At 43.2% G+C, this 27,617-nt stretch overlaps 1 protein-coding gene across 2 annotated transcripts in view; it reads left to right on the top strand.

Annotated features, from left to right (window-relative positions):
- The window catches only part of HECTD4 (HECT domain E3 ubiquitin protein ligase 4), a 269,419-nt gene that overhangs the window by 88,731 nt on the left and 153,071 nt on the right, over positions 1 to 27,617 (top strand). Inside the window, exons 10-17 of one of the 2 annotated variants that reach the window (XM_077462034.1) lie at positions 4,710 to 4,823; positions 5,316 to 5,456; positions 7,559 to 7,791; positions 8,333 to 8,478; positions 12,441 to 12,511; positions 17,575 to 17,680; positions 18,007 to 18,127; positions 20,527 to 20,649. In XM_077462034.1, the coding sequence (XP_077318160.1) occupies positions 4,710 to 4,823; positions 5,316 to 5,456; positions 7,559 to 7,791; positions 8,333 to 8,478; positions 12,441 to 12,511; positions 17,575 to 17,680; positions 18,007 to 18,127; positions 20,527 to 20,649 (1,055 nt within the window). Of the gene's footprint in view, positions 1 to 4,709; positions 4,824 to 5,315; positions 5,457 to 7,558; positions 7,792 to 8,332; positions 8,479 to 12,440; positions 12,512 to 17,574; positions 17,681 to 18,006; positions 18,128 to 20,526; positions 20,656 to 27,617 lie in introns of both variants that reach the window. The other variant, XM_077462033.1, reaches the window with a different exon arrangement.

Below are 27,617 nucleotides of genomic sequence, written 5' to 3'. Positions count from 1 at the left end.
TGGCTTCTGTGTCTAAAATGATTTCTGTTTAAGAAATGACAGCTCTGTTGCATTTAGGAGAAGTCTGGCAATTATGAAAATTGTTCCAGATTGTGAGCATGGCTGCTGATTAGACCATTTGTGAGCTGCTAAAATTAAAGGTGATAAGAAATGCCTCAAGCAGCTGTAGGTAATCGTCACACAAGGAGATTTTTTTATATAGGTTTTGGGGAATTGGCTGGTGTTGGGCAGATAGATAATGGCATGCAGCTCCTGCTCTGCATTCTCAGTGCTGTCTTTCACAAACACGGCAAATCAGAACTAACCGCTCCTAAATAACAAAGGAGCTTGCACCCCTTTTGTTAACTAGCAGCAGTATATGCTCATCGTTTATGTATACAAGAGTGGTGCATGTGTGTGCTTGCACCACTCTTTAAATCGGAGGTCTCAAACTGGCGGCCCTCCAGCTCTTGCAAAACTACAAGTCCCATCATGCCTCTGCCTGTGGGAGTCGTGCTTGTAACTGTCAGCCTTGCAATGCCTCATGGGACTTGTAGTTTAGCAACAGCTGGAGGGCCGCCAGTTTGAGACCCCTGCTTTAACTCTTCCCTTTCTCTCTTCCTTGTGCTATTGAGCTGGAGGGGGGTAAAACGGCTTTAAATATGATCTAAAACAACTAACGACTTTCTCTTAGTTTTGGAACTTTTTTTGCGTTACAGCCTTATTCCAAAATTAATTATTTTCCTAAAAATTCTACAAACAATACCCCATAATGACAACGTGAAAGGCGTTTGTTTGAAATCTTTGTAAATTTATTAAAAATAAAATCTGGAAAAAATGAATGCACATAAGTATTCACAGCCTTTTCCATGACACTTCAAATTGAGCTCAGGTGCATCCTGTTTCCATTGATCATCCTTGAGATGTTTCTACAACTTGATTGGAGTCCACCTGTGGCAAATTCAGTTGATTTGAAAAAGGTTCCTGCACTACTTTTGTCCGACTTTGGTCCTACTTCAGCCTATTGAATGTCCTTGAAGTCTAATCAAAGTTGGATTATCATCTTAACTGATCCGACTTGTGACATCCGACATGGTGATTACAGCAACAGTAAAAGGAATTTATCTCACACTGGGATTGTTTTGATTGATCAAAGGACAAGTCAGACTATCTCAAAAGTCGGAGCAAAATCTTATCCTGTTCATTCAAGTTGAATGGAAGTAGGACCGATGTTTTAGAGTAAAGTAGAATGACAGTCGTACAACAGTCATTTCATACCAGTGTGAACCCAGTCTAACAGTGCATGTCAGAGCACAATCCAGGCCATGAAGTCCAAGGAATTGTCTGTAGACCTCCCAGACAGGATTATATTGAGGCACAGATCTGGAGAAGGGTACAGAAACATTTCTGCAACATTGAAGGTCCCAATGAGCACAGTGGCCTTCATCATCCGTAAATGGAATACATTTTGGAACCACCAGGACTCCTTCTAGAGCGGGCCATCCGGCCAAAGGTGGATAAGGGCCTTAAGGATATGACCAAGAACCCTATGGTCACTCTGACAGAACTCCAACATTTCTCTGTGGGGAGAGGTGAACCTTCCAGAAGAACAACCAACCATCTCTCCAGCACTCCACCAATCAGGCCTTTATGGTAGAATGGACAGATGGAAGCCACTCCTCAGTGACTGCCCACTTGGAGTTTGCCAAAGGGCACCTGAAGGACTCATACCATGAGAAACAAAATTCTCTGGTCTCGTGAAACAGAGGTTGAACTCTTTGTCCTAAATGGCAAGTGTTATGTCTGGAGGTAACCAGGTACTGCTCATCACCTGGCCAATACCATTTCTACAGTGAAGCAAGGTGGTGACAGCATCATGCTGCGGGGATATTTTTTAGCAGCAGGAACTGGGAGACTAGTCAGGATTGAGGGAAAGATGAATGCAGCAATGTACAAAGACATCCTTGATGAAAACCTTCTCTGGACCGCAGACTGGGGGAAGGTTCATCTTTCAACAGGACAAGACCCTAACCACACAGCCAAGATAACAACAAAGTAGTTGCTATGGGACAACTCTGTGAATGTCCTTGAGTGGCCCAGACTAGAACCTGATTGAACATCTCTGGAGAGATTTGAAAATGGCTGTGCACTGATGCTCCCCATCCAACCTGATGGAGCTTGAAAGGCCCTACAAAGAAGAATGGGAGAAACTGCCCAAAAAATGTATGCGACAAGCTTGTAGCATCATACTCAAAAAGACTTGAGGCTGTTTGCCAAAGGTGCTTCAACAAAGTATTGAGCAAAGGCTATGAATACTTTATGTACATGGGATTTTGTTTTCATTTTTAAAAAGTTTGCAAAGATTTCAAACAGACTTCTTTCACATTGTCATTATGGGGTATTGTTTGTAGAATTTGAAGAAAATAATAAATCTAATCCATTTTGGAATAACAAAATGTGGAAAAAGTGAAGCGCTGTGAATACTTTCCGTATGCACTGTATGAACGTGAGTAAAGATCTTAGATTGTAAGCCCCTTTAGGGCAGGGACTGATGTGAATGTACAATATATATGTAAAGCGCAGCGTAAATTGACAGCGCTATAGAAGTATCAATAATAGAGGTCGACCGATATGGGTTTTTCTCTGGCCGATGCCGATATTTAGAAATCATGGTGGCCGATAGCCGATATATGATGCCGATTTTTTTTTTGGGCAGATATGTTAGGCCGATTTTATTTTATTTATTTTTTTCCTTTATTTTTTTTATTTTTTTTTAATCCCCCTTGATCTAACACACCTTTCCCACTGGGGCGTTTTTCAGGCGCTTTTGGGCTAAAAATAGCGCCTGTAAAGTGCCTGCAAAATGGCTCCCCTGCAGTTTGTGTGAAAAACAGAGTGCTTTCACACTGAGGCGAAGCGCTGGCAGGATCTTAAAAAAAAAAAAAGTCCTGTAAGCAGCACGTTTGGAGTGGTGTATACCGCTCCTCCACCACTCCTGCCCATTGATATGAATGGGCACCACTGCCGAAGCGCATGCAATGCGATTTGGCAGCAGTGCTTCATGGGCGCATTTAACCTCTTCCTTGGCCACTAGCTGGGTTATATGTGCCCCACTAGCAGCCAAATAGCACCGCTAAAATGATGGTAAAGAGCCGCTAAAACTTGCGTTTTACCATCAACGCCTGCCCGCTCCAGTGTGAAAGCAGCCTTCATAAGTGATATAGAAAATGTCTTACATTTAAACATTAAACAAAACAAACCTCCAATCAGTTTACTTGTATGTATGATTTAGATAAAAAAAAAAAAAAAAAAAAAAAACCTATGTATTAAATAAAAGTCAAAACTTTTGGACGAAAAAAAAAAAAATGGGCTAACTTTACTGTTATTTTATTTTTAAATAGTGTATTTTTTTCCCAAAAAAATGCATTTGAAAGACCTCTGTGCAAATGCCGTGTGACATAAAATATTGCAACAACCGCTATTTTATTCCCTAGGATCTCTGCTAAAAAAATATATATAATTTTTGGGGGGTCTAAGTGATTTTCTGGCAGAAAATACAGGATTTTTACTTGTAAGCAACAAGTGTCAGAAAAGATTTAGGGTCCTTTCACACGGGGCGGATAAGTTCTGATCCGCCCCGTGGATGTCCGTTTGCTCAGCGGGGATCACTCCGCCGATCCCCGCTGAGCAGGGAGATGACAGGTCTGTCTCTGCACACTGTGCAGGGACGGACCTGTCACAGCGCCGCTCTCCCCTATGGGAGATCGGATGACGACGGACCGCAGTGCCCGTCGTCATCCGATCCGATCCGCAGACGGATGGAAAAATAGCTTTTTCCTCCGTCACACTTTTTCGGATCGGAGCGGGTCGGATGTCAGCGGACATGTCACCGCTGACATCCGACGCTCCATAGAGCTCTATGGAGCACCCGTTCAGGTCCGCCTGAAAAACTGACAGGCGGGCCTGAACGGCACGTTGGTGTGAAAGAGGCCTTAGTCTTTAAATGGTTAAACTGAGAACTTCTACACACAGAGATGACTTCATTCATTCAGTGTAAACATTGTATCATTTTGTTCTTTTCTTGGCAGTCTGCCCAGAGAGGAGGAAAGTGTTGCTATGACGACTCAGGCAACTCACACTGACTTCTTACAGAAGTCATTGCAAAGTCCCTGTAGTTTAAATCGGCTTTTTATCAGCACAATCGGCCGATGCCAATTATTTAAAAAACTGCAAATATCGGCCGATATATCGGCCGGCCGATATATCGGTCGACCTCTAATCAATAATAAATAGATTACCTATAGGGAGCCTGGATTTGTTCCTAAATGTACATAATATAACTTGATACTGTCATTTATAGGTAAAGTTGATCCAGGGAATATCTGATTCTCTTGTGTGATCGGGAAGGAAATTTCCCCTGCTGTAAATTGTATAATTGCCCAACGTCCCCCCCCCCACTTTTTTTTTTTTTCTTTTTTTATTGGTTGAACTAGATGGACTTGTGTCGTTTCAACCAGAAAAAACTGTACCTATGAGTACTTATTGAAAGAAGTTATCCATTGTCGTATAACACGTACCCTGTTATAAGCTTGTGCTTAGGATTTAAAATTAGTCTTTACATGTTTAATTTTTATAAACCAACAATATGCTTGTCGAGATCAGAACATACTGCATGTTCCCCAAGCTTTCTGATTTTTTATATGAGCTAAATCATCATATATCTGTTGCAGTCCTTGCTTCCAGTCTGGTGTTTAACATTTCTGATGGGCAGTTCACAAACCGAGCCGACCTCATCGATGCTGCTGGCAGCTCTCTTGGACGTGGAGCACTAGTAACTGGCCTTGGTAAGACTTATTTTGCTAAGACTTTTCATAGTTTTTTTTTTTTTCTGTTGTAGCCGTACGTTACCAATAGTATTGTATTGAGTTTTATCATCTTCCTTATTGCCGAAAGGCAAAAACTTTTATTTTTTTTTATTTTTTCTTCTTAGTTGTGAGCTAGGAGTAGGGAATGGTTGAAACCCTTGCTTGCTGTTTAGATTACCATTGGAAAGATTCCCCTCACTTTGTGTCCTGGTGACACACACCAACCAGGACACAAGCTAAGAGGAAATATTCTAAGTGGAGCTTTAAACAGCAATAATAGTTGAAATAGGAACTCTTCCTCTATCTACTAAAAAGTCAGATATCCTCTCCACTTTTCATCATGTTGACACCTGCCCACCTGAGGTTTATTTCAACTATGTTATCCTTAAATAAAAAAATAAATGAAATAAAAGTTTTGGCTATAGTTGTGCTTTAGTGACCTGGTTCTTTCTTGTGTTTTCTATTTTGCAGGCGCTTGCTATGATACTATGAATAACATGATCTGGACCTGTTCCAATGATTACATTGATCAGTGGTGTAATCCAGGGAACCAGGCCTTCCATGTGGTTTGTCAGCGATTAGGGGTTACTCACATCATTGCTGATCCAAAAGGTATGGTTTATTTGCTGATTGATCAGACAGTTACTTTATCCCTGTTAACCCTATTTTTGGGGCCCAGTGGTTACCATTCATTTTTGTGGTATTTGTGTCAGCCTGCTTCGTGATCACCCCACTATCCTTCTGGGCTTACACGCTTTTGCTCCACTTGCACCTGTTCTCCCACTAAACCAGATAAGTTATTTTGCATCAACTATCCTAGAAAACTGGGTAAGAATGTAAGGCTGGCCATATATTATACAATTAATTTTTTGGGGGGTTTACCAAAACCATATAATATGAGTTTCAACCTAAACACGTTTCATTTGTATGCAGTCAGGTAGGTTCTTGCACTACATAGTTGAAGGTAAATCTGAAGGAAATTGAATATGAAGATTATATAATGTATTGCCAGGTTTAGAACTGCTGCTGTTTTTAATAACCCTGGGAGAATAGGCTTTTGTTGCCTTGAGGGAGTCTTAAATAATTGGTATTTTAAAGTGGTTGTAAACCCATGGGGGGGGGGGGGGGGGACAACCTGCAAGACAAAGGCATAATGAGCTAGTATGCATAGAATACTAGCTCATTATGAATAACTTACCTGAGAACGAAGCCCCCGAAGCGGTCCTCTGTCTTCATGTCTGCCGCTGCCATGGATCACGGAGTGACTACCGGGTCTCACTGCTCCGTCGCTGTGATTCACCAGAGCAGCGATGACGTCACTCCCGCACATGCGCACGGGAGCCGACACTCGCGCATGCGCCGTAGACAGCGGTGGCTGACTTCGGGTAAATATCTCATAAACCATATAGGTTTAGGAGATATTTCTTGGACCTACAGGTAAGCCTTAATCTAGGCTTACCTGTAGGTCAAAGTGGTTTGTAAGGGTTTACAACCACTTTAAATCACTGTAGGTAAAAAAGAAGATTCTCATATAGCAGCTGTAAATAACATTCCTTTTCATAGTTTGAACAACATGGTTTTCACTGTCCTCAGTAGCATTGGTGATCGAAAGTACATTTGTGTAGAAAGTTTAAGGCGGGGAGTCTAATTTATGTCAGACTATAGGAACGCCTATAACCCTACCCCATTCTGTGAGATACCAGGTTTTTGCTAGTGAACTGTAGGTGATGGACTAGGGTCCTGACGTCCTCAAGACCAAATTGCATGGATGGAGTTAGGCTGAGGCTGCCATCAGGTATTACATGCTGAGCCTGTGCCATGGCAGAGATTTTTCTCTATTTGTTCCATCATGTAGTGGGTATCGATGAAAATCAAAGATTGATAGGGTAATTAAAGTGTTTTGTTGAGCCATTTTTTTTACGGATGGATGAAGAGGATTAAAACCCCTGTGAGATTTTTATTGCTATCCAGGACTGTGTTCGAACTATTTGTTCCTTCACTTCCTGTCTTGGTAACAATGTTTTACCAGACAGGAAGCAAGTAGCGCTTGCTCTTGTAGTAGTTAAGTAAATATCAAAATGCCTCGATAGGTGGATGTCAGTCCAGAGAACTGGACTTTCCTAGGCAGACAACATTTTGCTTTCAGATTTCCTAGGTAATGCTCACATGTGATGCTTGGCCTCTGTAATTAAAACAACTTGAATGCATTAGACGACAGTGGTGGGCCAGGGATATTGAGACTGGGAAGGAAAGATCTAGATCAGGGATATGCAATTTGTGGATCTCCAGCTGTTGCAGAACTACAAGTCCCATGAAGCATAGCATCTGACAGCCACAAGCATGATTGAGGCCCACTAATTGCATATTTCCTGATCTAGATGATGAGGTTCCTCCAGCCAGAAAGTGAAGAAGGGCGATACCTGATGTCTGACTCGATGCAACTTCTAATGCAATCTTCAAGAAGCTCACAGTGGGCAGTGAAATCAGAATAAACAATCTCAGTACAGAAGAGGAGCCTGGTCAAGGCTCAAGCTAAGGCTGGAGTTCAGCTTTTGTGTATTAGGATTAGCTGTTGGTCATTGTGCACTGGCAAGAAACCTTATTTTTGCATATTATGTTGCACTTATGACTTCAAATACATCTTCTCTGAAGAATATTTGTTTGGAGCTCCTTAATCCATTTAGCCTATGTAACCTTCCTTTTGACTTTTGCAGGGGAGGCTGTAACCACAAATGAGGTTATAAACCAACTACTTCATCATGTTGGAGCCATGTGTATTCACCAGCTCAATCTCTTGGCGAACAGCAATAACTTGCCAATAACAACGTTCCTGGGTAAACAGCATCCAATCGAATCACACCATCTAAGTAGCATATGTGACATTATGGAGAAAGCTATGGTCAATGGGGATAAATGTATCATCCGTTGCATCCTTGTGGTATTTCAGGTAAACTGTTATTAATAATGATCTCCCTTTGCACAGTTGCATGTACACTATAAGTACACCAAAGCACATATATCTGTGGTGTTTACTTATCTCTCTCCTAAGATCTGTGTCCGTTCCTCTGTTATCGTGAGTGGCAGTAATTCTGAGACTTTTTCCCACACATGATATATTTGTGAAGATGGGGGGGGGGGGGGATAAACACACAGTTCTACATGTTGCTTTATTGCTCTGCCTATGTGAAGGGGGGCGGGCTTTCCCTTTCCTCCAATCAGCTCTCACAGTGTATAAGAGCTGTAACTACAGCTCTCTGTCCCCTCCTGTGCAAATACTCACTTTTGAAGGGTTGCAGAAAAGAAAAGACTGCAGATAAACAAGTAGAACGTATGTAGGAGGATTTTTTTCATCTCTGTATATCAGAGTGGTTATATGAAAGGGTTTACAGACAATTTAACACCTACTTGGGAGTTAAGTTTAAGGATTATAAAATTTGTTTCTTGAAAATAAGTTGAACAATTTAACTATGGTCATGATCTTTTTATAGGTTGTGTTTAAGTTTTTCCTGAACCCTCAAACGGAGAGAAACAGAGAGACTATCCGCAGGGCTGGTTTATTACTATGGCAGCTGCTTATGGCACCAAAGGACCAAATTTGCCCGGAAATACAGAAGGAGGTTTGCCTGGCAATCAGGTTAGTTTTAATGTGCTGCACAGACCATACTTAATTTTGTTTTCCATTGTCCTTAAGTTTTGTTATTGGTGCAGTTTTCATGTTCATTTTCATTTACTTTTTTATGGATTTTCACCTTTTTGTTAAGAGTGCATACAAAACAAATGTTTGATCTGTTCAGAGCCCAATAATAGTATGAATATCGTGGGATGTGTAAACTTCTCAGCATCCTCCAATCCAATTACAGGCAGTCCCCAAGTTACATACATACAACTTACAGCCGACTCGTACTTAAAAATGGATTAGACAACAGGAAGTGAGAAGAAATCTACCTCTAGGAAGAGAAATTTACTCCTGTTATCATGGGAAAAGGGTGTCTCCACTGAAGCTTTACCACCAACCCTTGTTTCCACAATAACCCAAAACTGTCAAAATCCAATTGTCACAGGGACAGAAAGTGAGGTGAAATCTTCTGAAGCTGAGCACAATCAGCAAAACACATATTTCAGGGGTGTTGTTAACCCTTCCCTATGCTATCCAAAAAATGTAAAGAATTATATTTTTGGCTGGAGTTGCACTTAAAAAAATGTACCTGTTCCAACTTGAGCACAAATTCAATTTAACAACAAAACCTACAGAACCTTGTTTGTAACCCGGTGACTGCCTGTATAGGTGGGCTTACATTGTAAGCTGCATTCGCAACTGAGCATTCCGTTCTGTATTAATAGCACCCTAAATGCTGCCAGCAGCACGTAACAAAACATGCAAAGCTTAACGTACAAGCCTCTTTGGCGTGTATGTCACTTGAATGGGCTGCTCTGTGAGTTCATGCTTGAATAAAAGCACTGTGTACAGAAAACTTTTGCAAAGCTTTCAAGCACTTTCATTGAAACTTTTAAAGCACCATTTAACTCCTGTTTGGGTTAATGTGGTAGTAAACTCAGTTCTACCACTTGTACCTACAGACAAGCCTATAGTAAGGCTTACCTGTAGGTACTGTGATTATCTGCTAAACTTGCACAGTTTAGGAGATATTCAGAGTGCATGCGGCCGGTGACATTACAGGCACTTGTGCTATGAAGGGCCGGTGTATAGTGCTGAACCTTCAGAGCCTGTGCCGTAAATGTCAGCTTCCACTCGCATGCACGCTGGTGGCGTCCTCGCGTCCCAGACACTCATGTAGCCAGAGGACGCAAACCCGTAAGGAAGACCAGGGGAAGATGTCAGCCCTCAGCAGTGACAGCATGGTGCTTGAGGGCTTAGTTGTAAGGTAAGTCACCCTATTAATGTGCTAGTATGCATTGCATACTAGCGCACAATGACATTCGTTTGCAGGGAGTCTTTATTTTTTAAACAACTGCGGGTTACTACCGCTTTTAACTGAGATTTTGGGGTACGCTTACACGAGCAGCCAGTGGCATGCACCAATGAGAATCTGCAGATTTTTTCCTGGCCTAGTTGCATGCTACATGCACACAGTATGTAGGAACAAAGGCAGCTGTCAGATTTGGACTCTGTATACATCATTGCCAAACAACACGGACGTTTGCATGTAACTGCACACATGAGCGATTACAAGCAAATAGAGCTCTTCTGACTTACCCTGGATGCAGACAATGTGCATTTAGGGATGATGTTTCTGCAGATTTTATGGCTGAACAGAAACTGGTCACAGCTAATAAGCCAGTTTGTGTATGTAGCCATTGCACAGAGGGTACAGCTGCACCCAGGGGCAGCATTTAACAAACTGTCCTTCCCCAGCTGGCCGTGTGAATGATTAATGAGAGTGCTCATTGTCACTTTAAAGCTCACCTCTGGGCTTAGTCACCCCCCCCCCCCCCCCCATAGTAACCCTTTAAATTCATTTTTGTTTTCTTCTTGCCTTGTTCATTCACATGGTATCACAGGTCTTCCTTACCCTCTTCTTACTCTAGTGGTGCATTGGTACTAAATACTGCAGTAATGGTGCTACATGATGAGGTGGCTCCCCTCTCTTCAGCATTTTCCTGTGACACAAGGGCAGGGGCAGAGCCTTTAAGTTCTGAGTTCACAAGAAGTGATTTAAATTGGGAGTCATACAACCCAGAAGGAAACGGGCTAGATCGGTGAGCAGGCGCATCTTTGAGGGGCACAGTGCTGGAGATGGGGTGGGCAAGTATAAGAGCCAGAGTTTCTTATAGTTAGGAGCTGCAGGGCTAGTCACTTGGGGGGTTAGATTATAAACCAGCATACAACAAGCCTTGGTCCTCATCCACCCGGGATTTTTAGTGCCAAATGCAGCAAGAATCTAGCATGTTCTTGCAGTTTGATTCATGGGGGGGGGGGGGGGGGCGGTGCAGATATGTGCATATGATCAGCCTGTACGAATGGAGTGATTACTTGTGGTTGGGGACAGTTGATCACCCTTGAACGCAATCCGCTTGACACTAAAATCCCACATGTTTGAGGCCTACAAATTTGCTTGAAATTCAGTTAAATAGAATTTATTGATGCTTCCTAATAATTTGCAAAACAATTATTCAATATGGAAATCTGGTCATAGCCATAAAATACTGAGCTCAAATTATGCTTTTAGTACTGAACATAATACATGGGAAAATACTATACGTTTCCTTTTTAAAAGCAACATTTTGGACAGACAGCTTGACATTTTGCTGTATAATTTTCTTGATTCAGCGTTGAAATATTTTATAACCTGTGATTGTAAACTTCAGCAGCAAAGCACCTTGACTTGTAGATATTTATGGCTATATTGATGCTCTTTAAGCCCTGCCTACTTCAGTGCAACCTTGTGATCAGTCTCTTCATGGTATATACCTTCTCATTAGAAATGGGTGCCATTTTATACTCTTACACCCCTTTCACATCAGGGCGTTTTGCAGGCACTATAGCGTTAGAAATAGCGCCTGCAATCCGCCCTAAAGAAGTTGCACCATTGTGTGTAGTGTGAAAGCCCCGAGGGCTTTCACACTACAGCGGTGCGCTGGCAGGATGTCAGGAAAAAGTCCTGCCAGCAGCTTCTTTGGAGAGGTGAAGGAGCGGTGTGTTTACCGCACCTCCACCGCTGCTCCCCATTGAAATAAATGGGGCAGCGCTGTAATACCACCGGCAAAACGCCGCTATTGGGGCATATTGCCGGCGGTTTTAACCCTTTCACGGCCGCTAGCGGGGGTAAAACCGCCCCGCTAGCGGCCGAAATGCGCCGCAAATCCGGCGGTAAAACGCCGCTAAAAATAGCGGCGTTTTACCGCCAACGCAATGGGAGGTGTAGTGTGAAAGGGGTGCTTAAACCCCCCTTTTCCCCAGGACATTGTATTTATATATTTTCCTTGAAATTACTTTTATTTTTTCAATCAAATTATTTTTTAAAGCTAAGATGTGTTGAATGCTCCATGAAGAACAACATTCAGCCTAATTTAAAATAGTAGTTGACCCAAAACCTAAACTAACTCAGAATCTACGCGAGCCACATTCTAAAACTGGATTCCAAAAGTGAACAATTTTACTGTAATTCCTGGCTCTGCACTCTACATTTTTGAAGTCTTGGTCCTCTTGCTGCATTTGTAATAACATGAGTGAAAAAACTCAGTAAAAATGAAGAGCTTTGTTGTCAGATCTGAAGATTTTGCTGTAGAGATCTTGCTGCCGTCTGAGGTATGAATTCAGTGGATACACCAGAACGTACACATTAGTGGTTGGAATTCTGAGCCTTTCATTTACAGTGCATCTGTGACAGTGTGGCCTTAATATTTCAGACTTGTTATTATTTTGCAATATTTTGTTACCAGCATAGCCGTTTTTAATAGCTAAAGGTTGCTTATAAAGGAAACTTAACTAGTTCTAACAATGCTGTCCATTCTACAAATGAAAATTTATATCTCAGAATAAATTGGAAGTCTGTAGTATGTCTTGTAATGAATGCATGTCATATCTATTAGACTGCCTGTCTTATAACCCTTAGCATATGTTTTATGTTTCTGCAGCTATGGTTTAAATATTCTGAACCCGGGAGAACAGGAAATCAATAACTTACTCAAGCTGATATTAACCGAAGGTAAGAGTGCTTTCCAATATGATGAACTTCTTTCTGTAGCATGCATTAAGCTTGTAATAATTTATTGAACATAATTGATGCAAAGGTACTAATCTCCTTGGGTATTTTAATTGATTAATAACTGGGTGCTTTATGCAATTGAATGACAGGAATAATTCTTGCAGTTTTACCCGTCTTAAGCTCTTTATTTCCCCAATTCTTTCCCAAACTGAAATTTTAAAGCCAAACCTAACACTAAATATGGAGTTTGTTTCTTTCATACCTTATGAGTCTTTCATACCTGTGCGTTTTTATTAGATAGAGATATAGCGCTCTCGCTCACTCTCTATAGATATAGAAATATATATTTCTATATCTCTCTCACATCTCCTAGGAGACTGCAGGACCAAGAACACAGGGCAGCTGTTGTGAGGACCTGCCCATCTTCAGGAGCTTGCTGCCTGAACCTGGAAAGGATAGCCAGCTAAAGAGGACCAAGATGGTGGGGCAGGACCCCTTGGAGTTTATTTCTTACGTGCCTGGCTCAGAGCTTAGTCTCGGGTGCATGACCAGGTGTTAAATCACATCCCTGATTAAACACTTTACCGCCAGTATTGTCCAGGTTCCTTATAACAGGGATATGCAGTTAGCGGACCTCCAGCTGTTGCAAAACTACAAGTCCCATCATGCCTCTGATTCTGGGAGTTATGCTTGTGGCTGCCAGTCTTGCTATGCCTCATGGGACTTGTAGTTCTGCAACAGCTGGAGGTCCGCTAATTGCATATCCCTGCCTTATAAGGTACTCAAGCGCTTCCTCCCTCCCTTCCTTCCTTCCTTTCACCACCAGGCATCTACTGCTGGGTTGCTGAGTACTCCTTCTGACATGTTTACCCTATATTCCAAACTTCTTTTTTTTTTTTTCATGCGTGCCCCACAAGGGAATACTCTCACCCATAGCTGTGGTGAAGATCAGGCAAAAGAGAGCTACAGCAAAATCTCAGGTGAACATTTGCTCTGCTGAAGGCCCACACAAAATTCCACCTCAGAGTGACAATGGTTCCGAGCAAGACCTAATATCACCAGTCTCTGCATCTGCCTCTAGTTCCATTTCAGGCATAGAACAAATGTCATCCTAACAAAGGCAGATTTTTCTCTGCATCTATGTCCCAATTCCTTGGACAAATAATGATTTTAGCAAAGCCTTCTCTTTCCAGGGCTAAAACGCCAAGTCCCTTCTCTAGCTCCTCGATCTTTAGCTGAATCAGAACCCAAATCAATATGCCTGTTCTAAAAGAGAAGGCAACAAAGCGTTGATGGAGGCTGAGAAAGATTTCTCATGCCCAGACTCCTATACACCTGAAGCTGCACCTTCACGCAACATGGTTAATGTGGATATACGAATTTCTGCTGTGTGCAAAAGCCTCAGCATTGCCGAAATTGATTCTTATTTGTCTCACCAATCTCCATTGGGTACAAAGAGACTTGCTAAATCTTTAAAGACATTTGCCGATCGTCAAAAAATAGAAAGGGCAATCTGATGATTGGATCACTCAGGGAAAAAATGTTCACTCCTCCAAAAATATTTGCTGCACTCTGTCCAGCAGAAAAAGAGTTCACTAAAAAGTGGTCTGTTGTGGCAGTTGATCCTGCTGTCTTGGTCTTAAACATCTCACTGTACCCATCGAAAATGTTCCTTCATAGATTCTGCAGATAGCAATTTTGAGATGCTTTTAGAGGCTCTGTAACATTGCAAGCCCTGGGCTCTGCAGCCAGCCCTTGCTGCATTTAAAATTTGTCAAACTGCAGCTAAATCGACTAGGGCAATGAACAACCAGCACAATCCTGTATACCAGAAGCAATTGCCTTCTGCTCTGCTCTTTTGCGGATGCCCTAGAACAGTGATGGGGAACCTTTTTGAGCCTGAGTGCCCAAACGGCGACACAAAACCAACTTATTTATTTCAAAGTGCCAACATGAAATTAAACCTACTAGCGGCTCTGTACAGAGACTAGGACTGATCATCCCTCTGAATGAGCCCTAAGAGACCAAAACTTACGATTATGCCCAGAAATTGTTTTTGTGCTTTTTCAAAGGAGTGTGTTGTGCTCAGAATACAGGGATCAGGAATGCGTTGTGCTCAGAATACAGGGATCAGGAATGCGTTGTGCTCAGAATACAGGGATCAGGAATGCGTTGTGCTCAGAATACAGGGATCAGGAATGCGTTGTGCTCAGAATACAGGGATCAGGAATGCGTTGTGCTCAGAATACAGGGATCAGGAATGTGTTGTGCTCAGAATACAGGGAATAGGAATGCGTTATGCTCAGAATACAGGGAATAGGAATGTGTTGCGCTCAGAATGCAGGAATCAGGAATGTGTTGTGCTCAGAATGCAGGGATCAGAGATGCGTTGTGCTGAGAATATAGGGATCAGAGATGCATTGTGCTGAGAGTATAGGGATCAGAGACGCGTTGTGCTGAGAATACAGGGTTCAAAGATGCGTTGTGCTGAGAATATAGGGTTTAAAGATGCGTTGTGCTGAGAATAAAGGGTTCAAAGATGCATTGTGCTGAGAATGCAGGGTTCAAAGATGCATTGTGCTGAGAATGCAGGATTCAGAGATGCATTGTGCTCTGAATGCAGGGTTCAGAGATGTATTGTGCTCAGAATGCATGGATCAGGCATGTGTTGCACTCAGAATACAGGGATCAGGAATGCGTTGCGCTCAGAATGCAGGGATCATGAATGCATTGCGCTCAGAATGCAGGGATCAGAAATGCGTTGTGCTCAGAATGCAGGGATCAGAAATGCGTTGTGCTCAGAATACATGGATCATTGGGTGATGTGAAGGCCAGTAGAGGACGCTGCTATGGGGGTGGCCCTTCCCAAAGTAGTGTCCTCTGGCCCCTTCACATTCCCACCACATACACAGCAGTGTCCACTCTCCCCACCCCCCTTTTCCCCCATAGCACTGTCCTACCTGTGTATGTGCAGCCAGAGTCCTCCGCATTATCATGCTTTAGCACTCTAGCCCCTGCACAGGAAGCCTATTGGCCTTGAAGTCCAGGAAGAGAAGAGCCATTCTTCTCTTCCTCTGTATCGCGGTGCTGCTTACAGAGGCAGACACTCCATGTCCTTCCCATTGGGCTGCACTCAGTGCATGCAGGGAGGGTTTTGCTTACATCTGTTGCCCCACTGCCTGATCGATCACACTGATGATGGGAAGAGAGCCGACTCCTCCACGCCTGCACCGCCAATGCAAGAGTCTGCCTGGCTGGCGGGGATTCCCTCTCCTATCCTGGTGGCATGCTGCCTGGCCACAGAGATGGCTCGGCATGTCAGCTGTGGCACACGTGCCATAGGTTCGCCATCGCTGCCATAGAATATGTGATGATTATGCACTTTTCCAGAATGGCCTTAATCTCCATTCACCTGAACAGAATCTTGTGTGACTCAGCCTGAAAGCTTGAAAAGCTGAAGCGGCCTGTAAAAGATTTCTCACAGGTATGCAGAAATCTTTTTGGGGAGGCACTTGACAAATTCATAGAAGATATTGAACCAAGTATTTCCCAAAGGCATCTTTCAAACTAAGATGTATACTTCCTCTTAGAGGGGGGAGGGAGGCATTTATCAGAATTTTTTTATCTCTGGCTCACAAGCATGCCGGACTTGTGCAATCAAAGGGGTACAAAATAGAGTTACAAATTCTCCCCCCCCCCCCCCCCCCCACCGCTTTTCTCTCTAAAATCAATCAAAAACTGCCCTAGGACTGTCCGATTTGCAGAATGCCCAAACCATCTCTTGTCCCACGGAGTAGTTGTGCCAGTACCTTCACAAGACAGGTTCACACCATTTCTATTCAAACTTGTTTGTGGAATTAAAGCACAGAAAACAGGGGTATTCATCTTATTCCGGACCTAATATCTCTTAATAAATGCCTTAAAATTCCAATATATTGCATGAAATCCTCAAGGTTGGTTATTTTCACTCTTGATACAAGGGAATACCCAGATCCATAGGCATCTGCATATTTCCATTTATCCACCTCCTTAGTATTTCCTGCGATTTGCAGTAGCAGAAATGTCCAGCTTGTTGCACTGCCTTTTGGCCTACACTCTGCTTCCAGAGTAAAGGTCCGAGCACCTCTTCTTTCCTTTCTCAAAACTCAGGACAGCCATGTCCCTGGTTATGTGTAAGTATCCCAGAGCTTTTCAAAGTTCATGTACTTTTCACATCCAACCTTGGCTACAGGCATTACGGTCTTATCTTCCTAAAACAACCACAAACATACACACAATTTTTGGTGGAAGCTGAATAAACTGTCATTATATTTTGGGGGAAACCAAAAATGCCTGCAAAAAGCCCACCCAAATATAGCAGAGCATACAGGTAGTATCCTATGTCAAAATTTTATCTCGGGAGTCCTGAACTGCCAGGAAGGGTGCAAACTAACTAGCCTCTTTGCTGACTTCTTAGCTAATTTGCTGTCAGTCCAGACGCACACTTCAGAAATTTGTCTCATCTCTAAACCCTATCTGCAACAAAAGATCACTGTATTTTCAGTGTGTGTGTGTGTGTGATTGCCGTATAATTTATGATTTTACACAGCTTCAGGCATTACAGCAATGGGTATTATTTATTCATTTATTTCTAGCTATCTTTAAAACTGGCCATACAGTATACATTTTTATTTTTTTTTTTTTCATTCAACCAGTAGGTTGAAAAAAATTAAAATAAAAAAAATAAAAAAAATTAATTGTTCTATTGTGTTCTGATAGTGGGGAACCTTCTCCATCAGACACATTGATCAGTGTTGCCAGCTATAACTGGCGGTACTGATTTTCGGGAAAAACCCAAGTGGCTAGTTGTACAGAAGTCGAATCAGTCCCTGCTGAATGGGCCAAATTTCAATCCATATATGGCTGCCCTATGACCTTCTGTTGATTCAGTGATGGCGTTCAGCTTATTTGCAGTAGTTCAAATACATTTTCTAAACAAGGCTTTACTTGCTTATGATAGAGAAACTGTTCTATGGCTTTCCTAACCACAAACTATAATGTCATTTGTGTAAATTGCCTATCAGGCGATAGGAATTGTGGGCTTTCCCAGCTCCGAGATGTTATCTTAACCAACTTGACTGAACAACTTCAGAATAACCGTTTTGGGAGCGATGAAGACGATCATTACCGGTAAGTTAGATCATTTTTCCCTGTTGACTTGTGCAGTTAGTTGAATGTCAGAGAGATAGGACAATCCCCAATTGGGTCACAGGCAGACATAGTAACCTAACAGAAAATGCGGTGCTTTCCATTTCCAAATCTAATCAAAGTTGTGTATTGATAGGCTTTAAGGGGGGGAAATGAGTGAGAATTGTGCCAAGCTTTGGTGTTTTAATGACTGTTAATTGTCCCACCACCTCACTTTTTTTTTTATTACAGACAATTGTTACTTTTGCTGTGTATTTGCAGCAATAACTTGGTATTTTATTATGTTTTCTATTGTGTTTTTTTTCTAGACTAAATGATGAACTATTGCACTATATTTTGAAGATTGTTGTTCGTGAATCTTGCATTCTGATCACCAAGTGCCAAAGTGTGTCAAAAGAAGATTTCCAAAGACTCTTATCAACTGTGCCTGTAAGACCGAGAGCCCACTTCAATTCTCGTGGCCATATATCTTCACCTACTATTTTTTCCAAACCTACATACAAATTATAATTTTTAACATGAAGCAATTTTTACTGGCGTCATTAATACACAGTGGAATACACTATTGTCTTGACTGCCCACATTTGTCGATTTAGGTTTAGTTGTAACCTGTGATGTTGGAAAACAACCTTTTTAATAGTCTTTTTAATAGGACAAATAAGACATTTGGGGGTATTACTCCAGCTATAGATGGTTGGACACAATCATTTTGAAGGCCCCTATACTAATAATGCATATTTTGCATACGATTACCTGTATTTCACCACTTAAGTCTATTTAAGCCCACCACCTTCTTTTGTTTTCAGTGTATAGTGTTACTGTTGGAGTAATAGACCCTCAAAAGTCTAATAAAGAACACAGCCTGATAATTAAGCAACATAAGGTGATATTGCCACCTACAGAAAAATGGACACTGGTCCCTTAGACAACTGAAAGTCAGCCCACTACTAAAACCTCCGGTTTCACACCTTGTCATTTGTAGCAAGCAGTCCAAGAGAAAAAAATAATATATAAAGGGAGGGAGCTGAGTCCCTCGGTGGACCCTGGGAAAAGGATTTTTATAGGAAGTACAACAATTCTGTTTTCTAATTGTACAGAGCAGGGCACAGGACTTTTATTCATAGACCATGGGTTATATGCTGGCTACCGTCTGGCGATTGGTCACTGGCAGAAAAACTTTACTATGACCACTCCTACTGAATGCTCACATAACCCTTCTTTTTAACCATTTTTTTTTTTTTTTTTTAAATCTGCCACTTATATACAGATCTGACTTCTTATTGCACTAGGCTATATAGCAGTTTCAAGATCATTAGGGTGGTTTCACACTACTCCACTGCGCTTTTGCTTCTATGGGGTCCTGTGACTTTGCACTTTCTGAAACTAAACCAGAACTCCTGCATGCTGCATCTTTGGTGCACTTTCTGAAACTGCACCAAAACCGTGGGCCACCATATAAGTCTTTGGGAAAGCGCAGGTAACCTGCACAAAACGTAGTGTTTAGCTGCACTTTCCCCAAAGCACAGGGGGGCCAAACCAGGGCAGTATGAAGCCTCCCTTCATCATTATGCCTCATGGGGAAAATGCATTAAGGTAAAAAAGTTTGGCTTTTAGGACTCTCTTAGGATCCAGAGAACAGCTGTCAAATGCAGTGGAAGTACAATAACTAAAACCAAGCCATACAATGCAGCCCGCTGGTCTTCTCTCGTAAGCCAGCCATATGTGAAATGAAATTCTGAATTCAGATATATGGGCAGGCTGATTGTACTCAAGTTGATCTATCAGTCTTTTGGGTTTCTCCAAAACAATTATTGGCACCAGCTTTAGCCGGGAATATGAAGGCATCCCGCTGTCGGCATACAATACCTCGGTGGGAAGGATTGCCCCATCTACCATGAATGTGTGGATGGGGGAATCGGATCATAAATGTATGGACTGCATTAGAAATGCTGCAGAAGACTGGGTGCTGCAAGTGCAGCTATCAGGGAGGAAGTAGAGTACTATAATCCTTTGCAGTATAACATGCACCGCCAGCCCAGGTAGCTCAGTAAGTGTGCGATCTGCATATATATCACCACATCTGGTGGACCGTTGTAGGCTTTGCTACATGTTGCCATCCAGCCTATTTAAATACATATTGCCCAGCTACAATATATACAGCAATTTTCAGTGAAATTTTACACACATCCACTAGCCTGCGATCACTCAAAAACAGGAAGTCTTAGGAGATGGGGACAGAGGAAACAGTCAGAGCTCTTGGTCCTGATAACCTTGCAAGGAATCACCATATGTTCTGGCCTGACCTGAGTAGCAGAATCCTGTGCCAACTGAAATATAAACAGGTAGTCGCCGCTGACCACAGGACCATCTCAGAAGGTACACCAGTATGAACTGGGAAAGTCTGCGCATGGTGGCTAGCTGTAAAGCCTTTTCATAACTGGAATGCTGACTGGAGAAACTTCAGGGATTTTCAATATTTGGCTTTAATCCACAGGAGCGGTTGATGGCAGAAAATCTTCCAATTCAAATGAAAAACATAGCAGAAAGAAGGGGGACATCTATCGTCCTGAGGCCTGTAAACGCCTAGTGTCCGTTTCTCCTGTAAGCGACAGTATAACCCTACATTGCTCATTTATCAAGCTGTGTCGAGACAAATTAAACTTTTGTGATTGCTGTCTTTTAATCGCTTTGATATTGCAAATACATTTTTAGTAACTGCTGTCTGTATAAAAAGGCATCTTATAACTACTTTTAATCCTCTGAACTGGTTCCAAGTTAAAGGGGTAATCCTGATGCTTTTCCTATGAAAAAATGTCTCTGTGTTTAAGGTTGCCTCTCCATGCCTGCGTTATCTGATGGCTGTACAGAATCACCTCCTTAGTAATACTGTCTTAATCAAACCTGATGAGAATGATGACAGTGACAGCTCCCTGCAGGGGGAGACATTGAAGGTACAGGTAAACACCAGGTTTTATTCTCATAATGTTTTATGTTTGTTTACGTCGGTCTTTGCACATTCCATTGAAGTCTGTTAGTTGTCAGCAGTCACTATGCAAGTACACAAATGCAGAATGTACTAAAGGCTTAAAGCAATATTAAACCCAAAAGCAAACACTTATTACTTTGCAGCTTACCAATCCTTAGATGTGATGGCTGCATTCGTTTTCTTTTTTTAGGCGTTCTATTTTCATCTGGTAATCCAGCCAGTCTTTGTTTTTGTTTTTTTTGTTTTGTGTTTTAACAAAAAAGCTCTCTTGCAGCTTGCAGTTAAAGGGTGAGATAAACCATATACCACTAACAGAGGAGCTTACAATGATCAGATTTTATTTATGTAAGACCTTTATCCCAGGAGGGAAAACCAAAACTTTCCTCTAGTTGCTGTAACTGATTATAAATGTTATCGGGAGTTTGACTTTAATGTGTTTAGTGTATCTACATATGCTAGTACATCTAACACTCCCGTCCCCCAGACTGACAATGCTGCTGTTCAAAGGTGCCGCCTGTGATCCTTCATTCAGAGTGGGGGCACTCTAGTACAAGGAGTGTGTTACCAGAAAGATCACCTGGTGAAAACAGAGGGAAAAGGAGTAAAAAGAAAAAACTAATGCAGCCATCACACCTAATGATTGTTAAGCTGCAATAAATTATGTTTTTAGTTTTGGGTTTAATACCGCTTTAATGCAAGAATTACCTTCAATTTGTACAGGCAGTAGTCTGTACTGAAAGAGATTTAGCCTAATTTCACTGTAAGCTACTCACAATCTATATTAGAAGGTGCAGCAAATCAGATAGAGCCTGCCTCATTCCTGGACTGTAGAACTTCTACGGTCCCTGGACTGGCTCGCTTGTTGGCTATATTTTAGTTAATTAAATTATGCATTACATGTTGGTGTCATCAAGTAGATTAAGTTTGCCTAGGAATGCCCGCTCCTCCAGACTGACCCCTGCCTGAAGCCGTGTTGATATTTGCAAAACTCCTCCCTAGCGTGAGCCCACTGCTTCCATCAGAGCTAAGGGCTCTTGAGAGGAGTACTGATGTCATAGAGATCTAGTGATAGTGCAGAGCCTAAAATAAGGTATGTAATGAAAATAGATAGAAAGATTTTATATAAAAATTTAATTTAGTATTAATATGAGGGAGGGGGTAGGAATGAACCAGGAAAGGCAAAATATAAGCAGATTTAAACATGCATAATTATTGGGTTTCTTTAGGCCTCATGCACACGAGACGCAGTTAAACGCGCGTTCAGATGCAGTTGGACAGTTTTTTCAACTGCACCTGAACTCATTCAATGTTATCCTATGTGTCCATGCACACAGTCTCGTTTTTTTCCGTTTATATGCAGTTGCGTTTAATCTCGTTTTTCCAGAAGCAAAAAAATGCGTTCAGAAACAAAAATTTCTGCGTTTCAGACGCAAAACGCGGCTAAACGCGGCACCCGCGTTTAGCCGCGTTTGCGTTTATATGCGTTTTTAAAGGTGACCTTTTTTTTTACATTAAAAATCTCAAAAATGATTGCAAATGATGAAAAACCATTAGAAAAATATTTTAAACAATTGCAATTGCAAGTGGACAATCCACAACTTGTGGCAAGTGACGTGGCAAGTGGACAATCCACAACTTGTGGCAAGTGACATGGCAGGTGGCAAGTGATGTGGCAAGTGGACAATCCACAACTTGTGGCAAGTGACGTGGCAGGTGAAGTGGCAAGTGACGTGGAAAGTGGACAATCCACAACTTGTGGCAGGTGACGTGGCAAGTGACCTGGCAGGTGACGCGGCAAGTGACTTGGCAGGTGACGTGGCAAGTGGAAAATCAACAACTTGTGGCAGGTGACTGGCATGTGACGTGGCAAGTGGACAATCCATAACTTGTGGCAAGTGACGTGGCAAGTGGACGATCCACTTGTGGCAGGGGACGTGGCAAGTGGACAATCCACTTGTGGCAGGTGATGTGGCAAGTGACGTGGCGAGTGGACAATCCACAACTTGTGTCAGGTGACGTGGCAAGTGGACAATCCACAACTTGTGGCAGGTGATGGGGCAAGTGATGTGGCAAGTGGACAATCCACTTGTGGCAGGGGATGTGGCAAGTGACGTGGCGAGTGGACAATCCACAACTTGTGTCAGGTGACGTGGCAAGTGGACAATCCACAACTTGTGGCAGGTGATGTGGCAAGTGATGTGGCAAGTGGACAATCCACTTGTGGCAGGTGACGTGGCAGGGGACGTGGCAAGGGACGTGGCAAGTGGACAATCCACAACTTGTGGCAGGTGATGTGGCTGGTGACGTGGCAAGTGGACAATCCACATCTTGTGGCAGGTGACGTGGAAAGTGGTGTGGCAAGTAGACAATCCACAACTTGTGGCAGGTGATGTGGCTGGTGACGTGGTAAGTGGACAATCCACAACTTGTGGCAGGTGACGTGGCAGGTGACGTGGCAAGTGAACAATCCACAACTTGTGGCAGGTGACGTGGCAAGTGACGTGGCAGGTGAAGTGGCAAGTGACGCGGCAAGTAGACAATCCACAACTTGTGGCAGGTGATGTGGCAAGTGACGTGGCAGGTGATGTGGCAAGTCACGTGGCAAGTGGACAATCCACAACTTGTGGCAGGTGATGTGGCTGGTGACGTGGCAAGTGGACAATCCACAGCTTGTGGCAGGTGGCATGGCAGATGACGTGGAAAGTGGACAATCCACATCTCGTGGCAAGTGACGTGGCAGCTGACGTGGCAAGTGACGTGGCAAGTGGACAATCCAAAACTTGTGGCAGGTGACGTGGCAGGTGACGTGGCAGGTGACGTGGCAAGTGATGTGGCAAGTGGACAATCCACAGCTTGTGGCAAGTGACGTGGCAAGTGGACAATCCACAACTTGTGGCAGGTGACGTGGCAAGTGACGTGGCAGGTGACGTGGCAAGTGGACAATCCACAGCTTGTGGCAAGTGACGTGGCAAGTGGACAATCCACAACTTGTGGCAGGTGACGTGGCAGGTGACGTGGCAAGTGAACAATCCACAACTTGTGGCAGGTGACGTGGCAAGTGACGTGGCAGGTGATGTGGCAAGTGACGCGGCAAGTAGACAATCCACAACTTGTGGCAGGTGATGTGGCTGGTGACGTGGCAAGTGGACAATCCACAGCTTGTGGCAGGTGGCATGGCAGATGACGTGGAAAGTGGACAATCCACATCTCGTGGCAAGTGACGTGGCAGGTGATGTGGCAAGTGACGTGGCAAGTGGACAATCCACAATTTGTGGCAGGTGACGTGGCAGGTGATGTGGCAAGTGGACAATCCCCAACTTGTGGCAGGTGATGTGGCTGGTGACGTGGCAAGTGGACAATCCACAGCTTGTGGCAGGTGGCATGGCAGATGACGTGGAAAGTGGACAATCCACATCTCGTGGCAAGTGACGTGGCAGGTGATGTGGCAAGTGACGTGGCAAGTGGACAATCCACAATTTGTGGCAGGTGACGTGGCAGGTGATGTGGCAAGTGGACAATCCCCAACTTGTGGCAGGTGATGTGGCTGGTGACGTGGCAAGTGGACAATCCACAGCTTGTGGCAGGTGGCATGGCAGATGACGTGGAAAGTGGACAATCCACATCTCGTGGCAAGTGACGTGGCAGGTGATGTGGCAAGTGACGTGGCAAGTGGACAATCCACAATTTGTGGCAGGTGACGTGGCAGGTGATGTGGCAAGTGGACAATCCCCAACTTGTGGCAGGTGATGTGGCTGGTGACGTGGCAAGTGGACAATCCACAGCTTGTGGCATGGCAGATGACGTGGAAAGTGGACAATCCACATCTCGTGGCAAGTGACGTGGCAGGTGATGTGGCAAGTGACGTGGCAAGTGGACAATCCACAATTTGTGGCAGGTGACGTGGCAGGTGATGTGGCAAGTGGACAATCCCCAACTTGTGGCAGGTGATGTGGCTGGTGACGTGGCAAGTGGACAATCCACAGCTTGTGGCAGGTGGCATGGCAGATGACGTGGAAAGTGGACAATCCACATCTCGTGGCAAGTGACGTGGCAGGTGATGTGGCAAGTGACGTGGCAAGTGGACAATCCACAATTTGTGGCAGGTGACGTGGCAGGTGATGTGGCAAGTGGACAATCCCCAACTTGTGGCAAGTGACGTGGCAAGTGGACAATCCACAACTTGTGGCAGGTGCCGTGGCAAGTGACACGGCAAATGCAAGTGTACAACTGCTCTCTATGCTGCTGCTGCTCACTCTGATCAAAATAGCAGAAATAGTTAAAAAAAAAATGCTTTGAGAGCTTGGGGAGGGTCTACATGATGTTATCTTTATAAACGCGTTTAAACGCAAACGCGTCTAAACGCGTCTAAACGCGGCATGCAAACGCGGCAAAACGCGCGTTTCTAAACGCGCGTTTCAGCTTTTTTTTAACAGAGGTTTCATCTGCGTCTCGTGTGCATGAGGCCTTAGAACCACATGTGAAATTATACAATCAAAAAGCATTTTTTTTAAACGTTTGTATAAAAATATCTGACTTGTAATAGTAGGGTCTGTAGTCTTGCCTCCCATTTGATGTATGGGCTTGGTTTTGAACATGTTATCACTTCAGAAATCCAAGTTGTTGAAAATAACAAATATGTCGCGATAGCTAAAGCATTTATTCAAGATAAGGCAGTTAATAGGAGATGGGTGCTAGTTTCAGCCAATTAGATCTTCTAGACCAGTGATGGCGAACCTTGGCACCCCAGATGTTTTGGAACTACATTTCCCATGATGCTCATGCACTCTGCAGTGTATTTGAGCATCATGGGAAATGTAGTTCCAAAACATCTGGGGTGCCAAGGTTCGCCATCACTGTTCTAGACCATCATGTTCTTTACTGATGGCAAATTTCCCCCTGTATATTCAATCACTTTAATACAGAACACTTTTACACAATTCCTGCCCATGCCAATTTTCAGATTTTAAAGCTGTCACACTTTTGATTGACAATTACTCATGCAACACTGTACCCACATGACATTTTTTATCTGTTTTATTGTACAGATGGAGCTTTCTTGGTGGTGCTTAATCACCATTTTTTTTGTGCAGATGTAATTGCTTTGGTTGACACATGTGGAGGGTTGCCTGCAGCTGGCTCCTAAACGGCCATGCATGAGGAGTCTCAGGCCTCATAGCTAAATCCCTACACTTTGAGCTATATGAACTACTATCTGACCCTCAGGCCATTATGTATTTTTAAATGCCAAGATATATGATGAACACCTTTTTACTTTCTATATACCGCCACCATTTTGTGCCACTGTCCTTATGGAGGGCTTTGACTTCATGGCTCAGTATCCTACGATACCGGCGGTTTGGCTGGGGGACTTTAATTCCACATTAAATCCTGTCCTTGACAAAGTACAACAGCCATATCATCACAAGCCTCTCCACTTAGTACTAGATTTTCTAGACTTATAGCCAATTTTAATTTGATAGACATGTGGAGATGTAAATACCCTTCTATTCTAGCTTATTTATGCTTTTCCTCCATGCCCAACACTGTGTCCCGCAAAAATTTCATTCTAATGACTCATGCACTCATCCCCAGATTACAGGAAACAGCCTTTTTTCCCAGACTTCTCTCATATCACAGCCCATATTGGGCCATGTTAAGTGCCCCAATTAATTGATAAACTGCTTTGTATGTGGTGATTAAATCCGTTCTGGCCTTCTCTCCTTCCAGAGGATTGTGAGCTCTTGAATGATCAGAAACGGTATTTCCTAGAAAATTATCAGCTTCTCCCTCCCTGTTGCGTGGGATTCTTTTAAACTACATGTCAGGGCTACCCTGATCTCCCACATCAGCCGATTTTAAGGCTGCCTCCACAGCAGCTTTTGATAAGGCATTGGCGGCTGTCTTCCACTGAGCGACAATATAAGGCAGATTGAGCAAACAAACAGGACAAAACTCTGGATAGCCGCACACTGGAAAAAGACTTGAAATCCCATCTTTAATTGAAACAATGTGGGTCACATCAAAACAAAATCAAAAAATCCACAGCAAAAGGAATAACAGGGTACCCTGTAGTCTTTTTCCAGTGTGCGGCTATCCAGAGTTTTGTCCTGCTTATTTTCTCAGTGTGTGTGTGTGTGTGTGTGTGTGTGTGTGTGTAATGGTCAGCACCTGGGGCTCGTCAATAGGAGACAGAGCTTCAGTCCTTGAGGATTACTTTGGAGCGGTGGTTCATCCTTTCTATCAGTATAAGGCAGATCCCTCCCCTGCTCAGGCCTCTGTACTCAAGTTGCAAACCAGAGTGGTGGATCAGTTGCAATATGAGGTGACCATGCATAGACTCTTTTCTAAACAAAAACTGAACATGGGGAGAGGGTGGGAAAGCTGCTCGCATCTATATGGTGCACAGTGAGGATAGACCCCCCCCCCCCCCCCCCCCCCGGGTGGTTATTTCACTGTAAGATTCTATGGGGGAATAGGTTACCGAACACTCTAAGTAACATTCAATTTAGAGAAGTTTTTTTAGATGGCTGTATACATCCACTGTTTTTATAATGCTATGGAATCGATGGATCTTTTTTTAGGAGTCACATTTCCACAGTTAACAAAAGATCAGGTTACTATGCTCAAGGCACCACTCACAACCGATAACAGTGGCCATAGCCAGTTTTGCCAGATCCAAGTCAACGGGCTCAGATTGTTCATTGAATTCTACTCCCAGTATGGTGAGGTACTTATCCCTAAATTGCTTGCCTTGTACACTCAAATCTTTGATACATCAACACCACCTGTGTGAGGCAATTATAGTTCTTATACCTAAGCCTGGAAAGGATCTGGGAATTCCTAAATCCTACCTTTCCATTTCCTTATTGCAGGTAGATATCAAAATTTTGGCTAAAATACTCGCTCCACGCCTCAACCAGGTTATTTTGACCT

This window comes from Lithobates pipiens, unplaced genomic scaffold (genome assembly GCF_037356315.1).
Source record: "Lithobates pipiens isolate NorthernLeopardFrog02 unplaced genomic scaffold, aLitPip1_a1.2 Scaffold_3, whole genome shotgun sequence".
NCBI lineage: Eukaryota > Metazoa > Chordata > Amphibia > Anura > Ranidae > Lithobates > Lithobates pipiens.
This window is presented reverse-complemented; position numbering and strand designations above follow the sequence as displayed.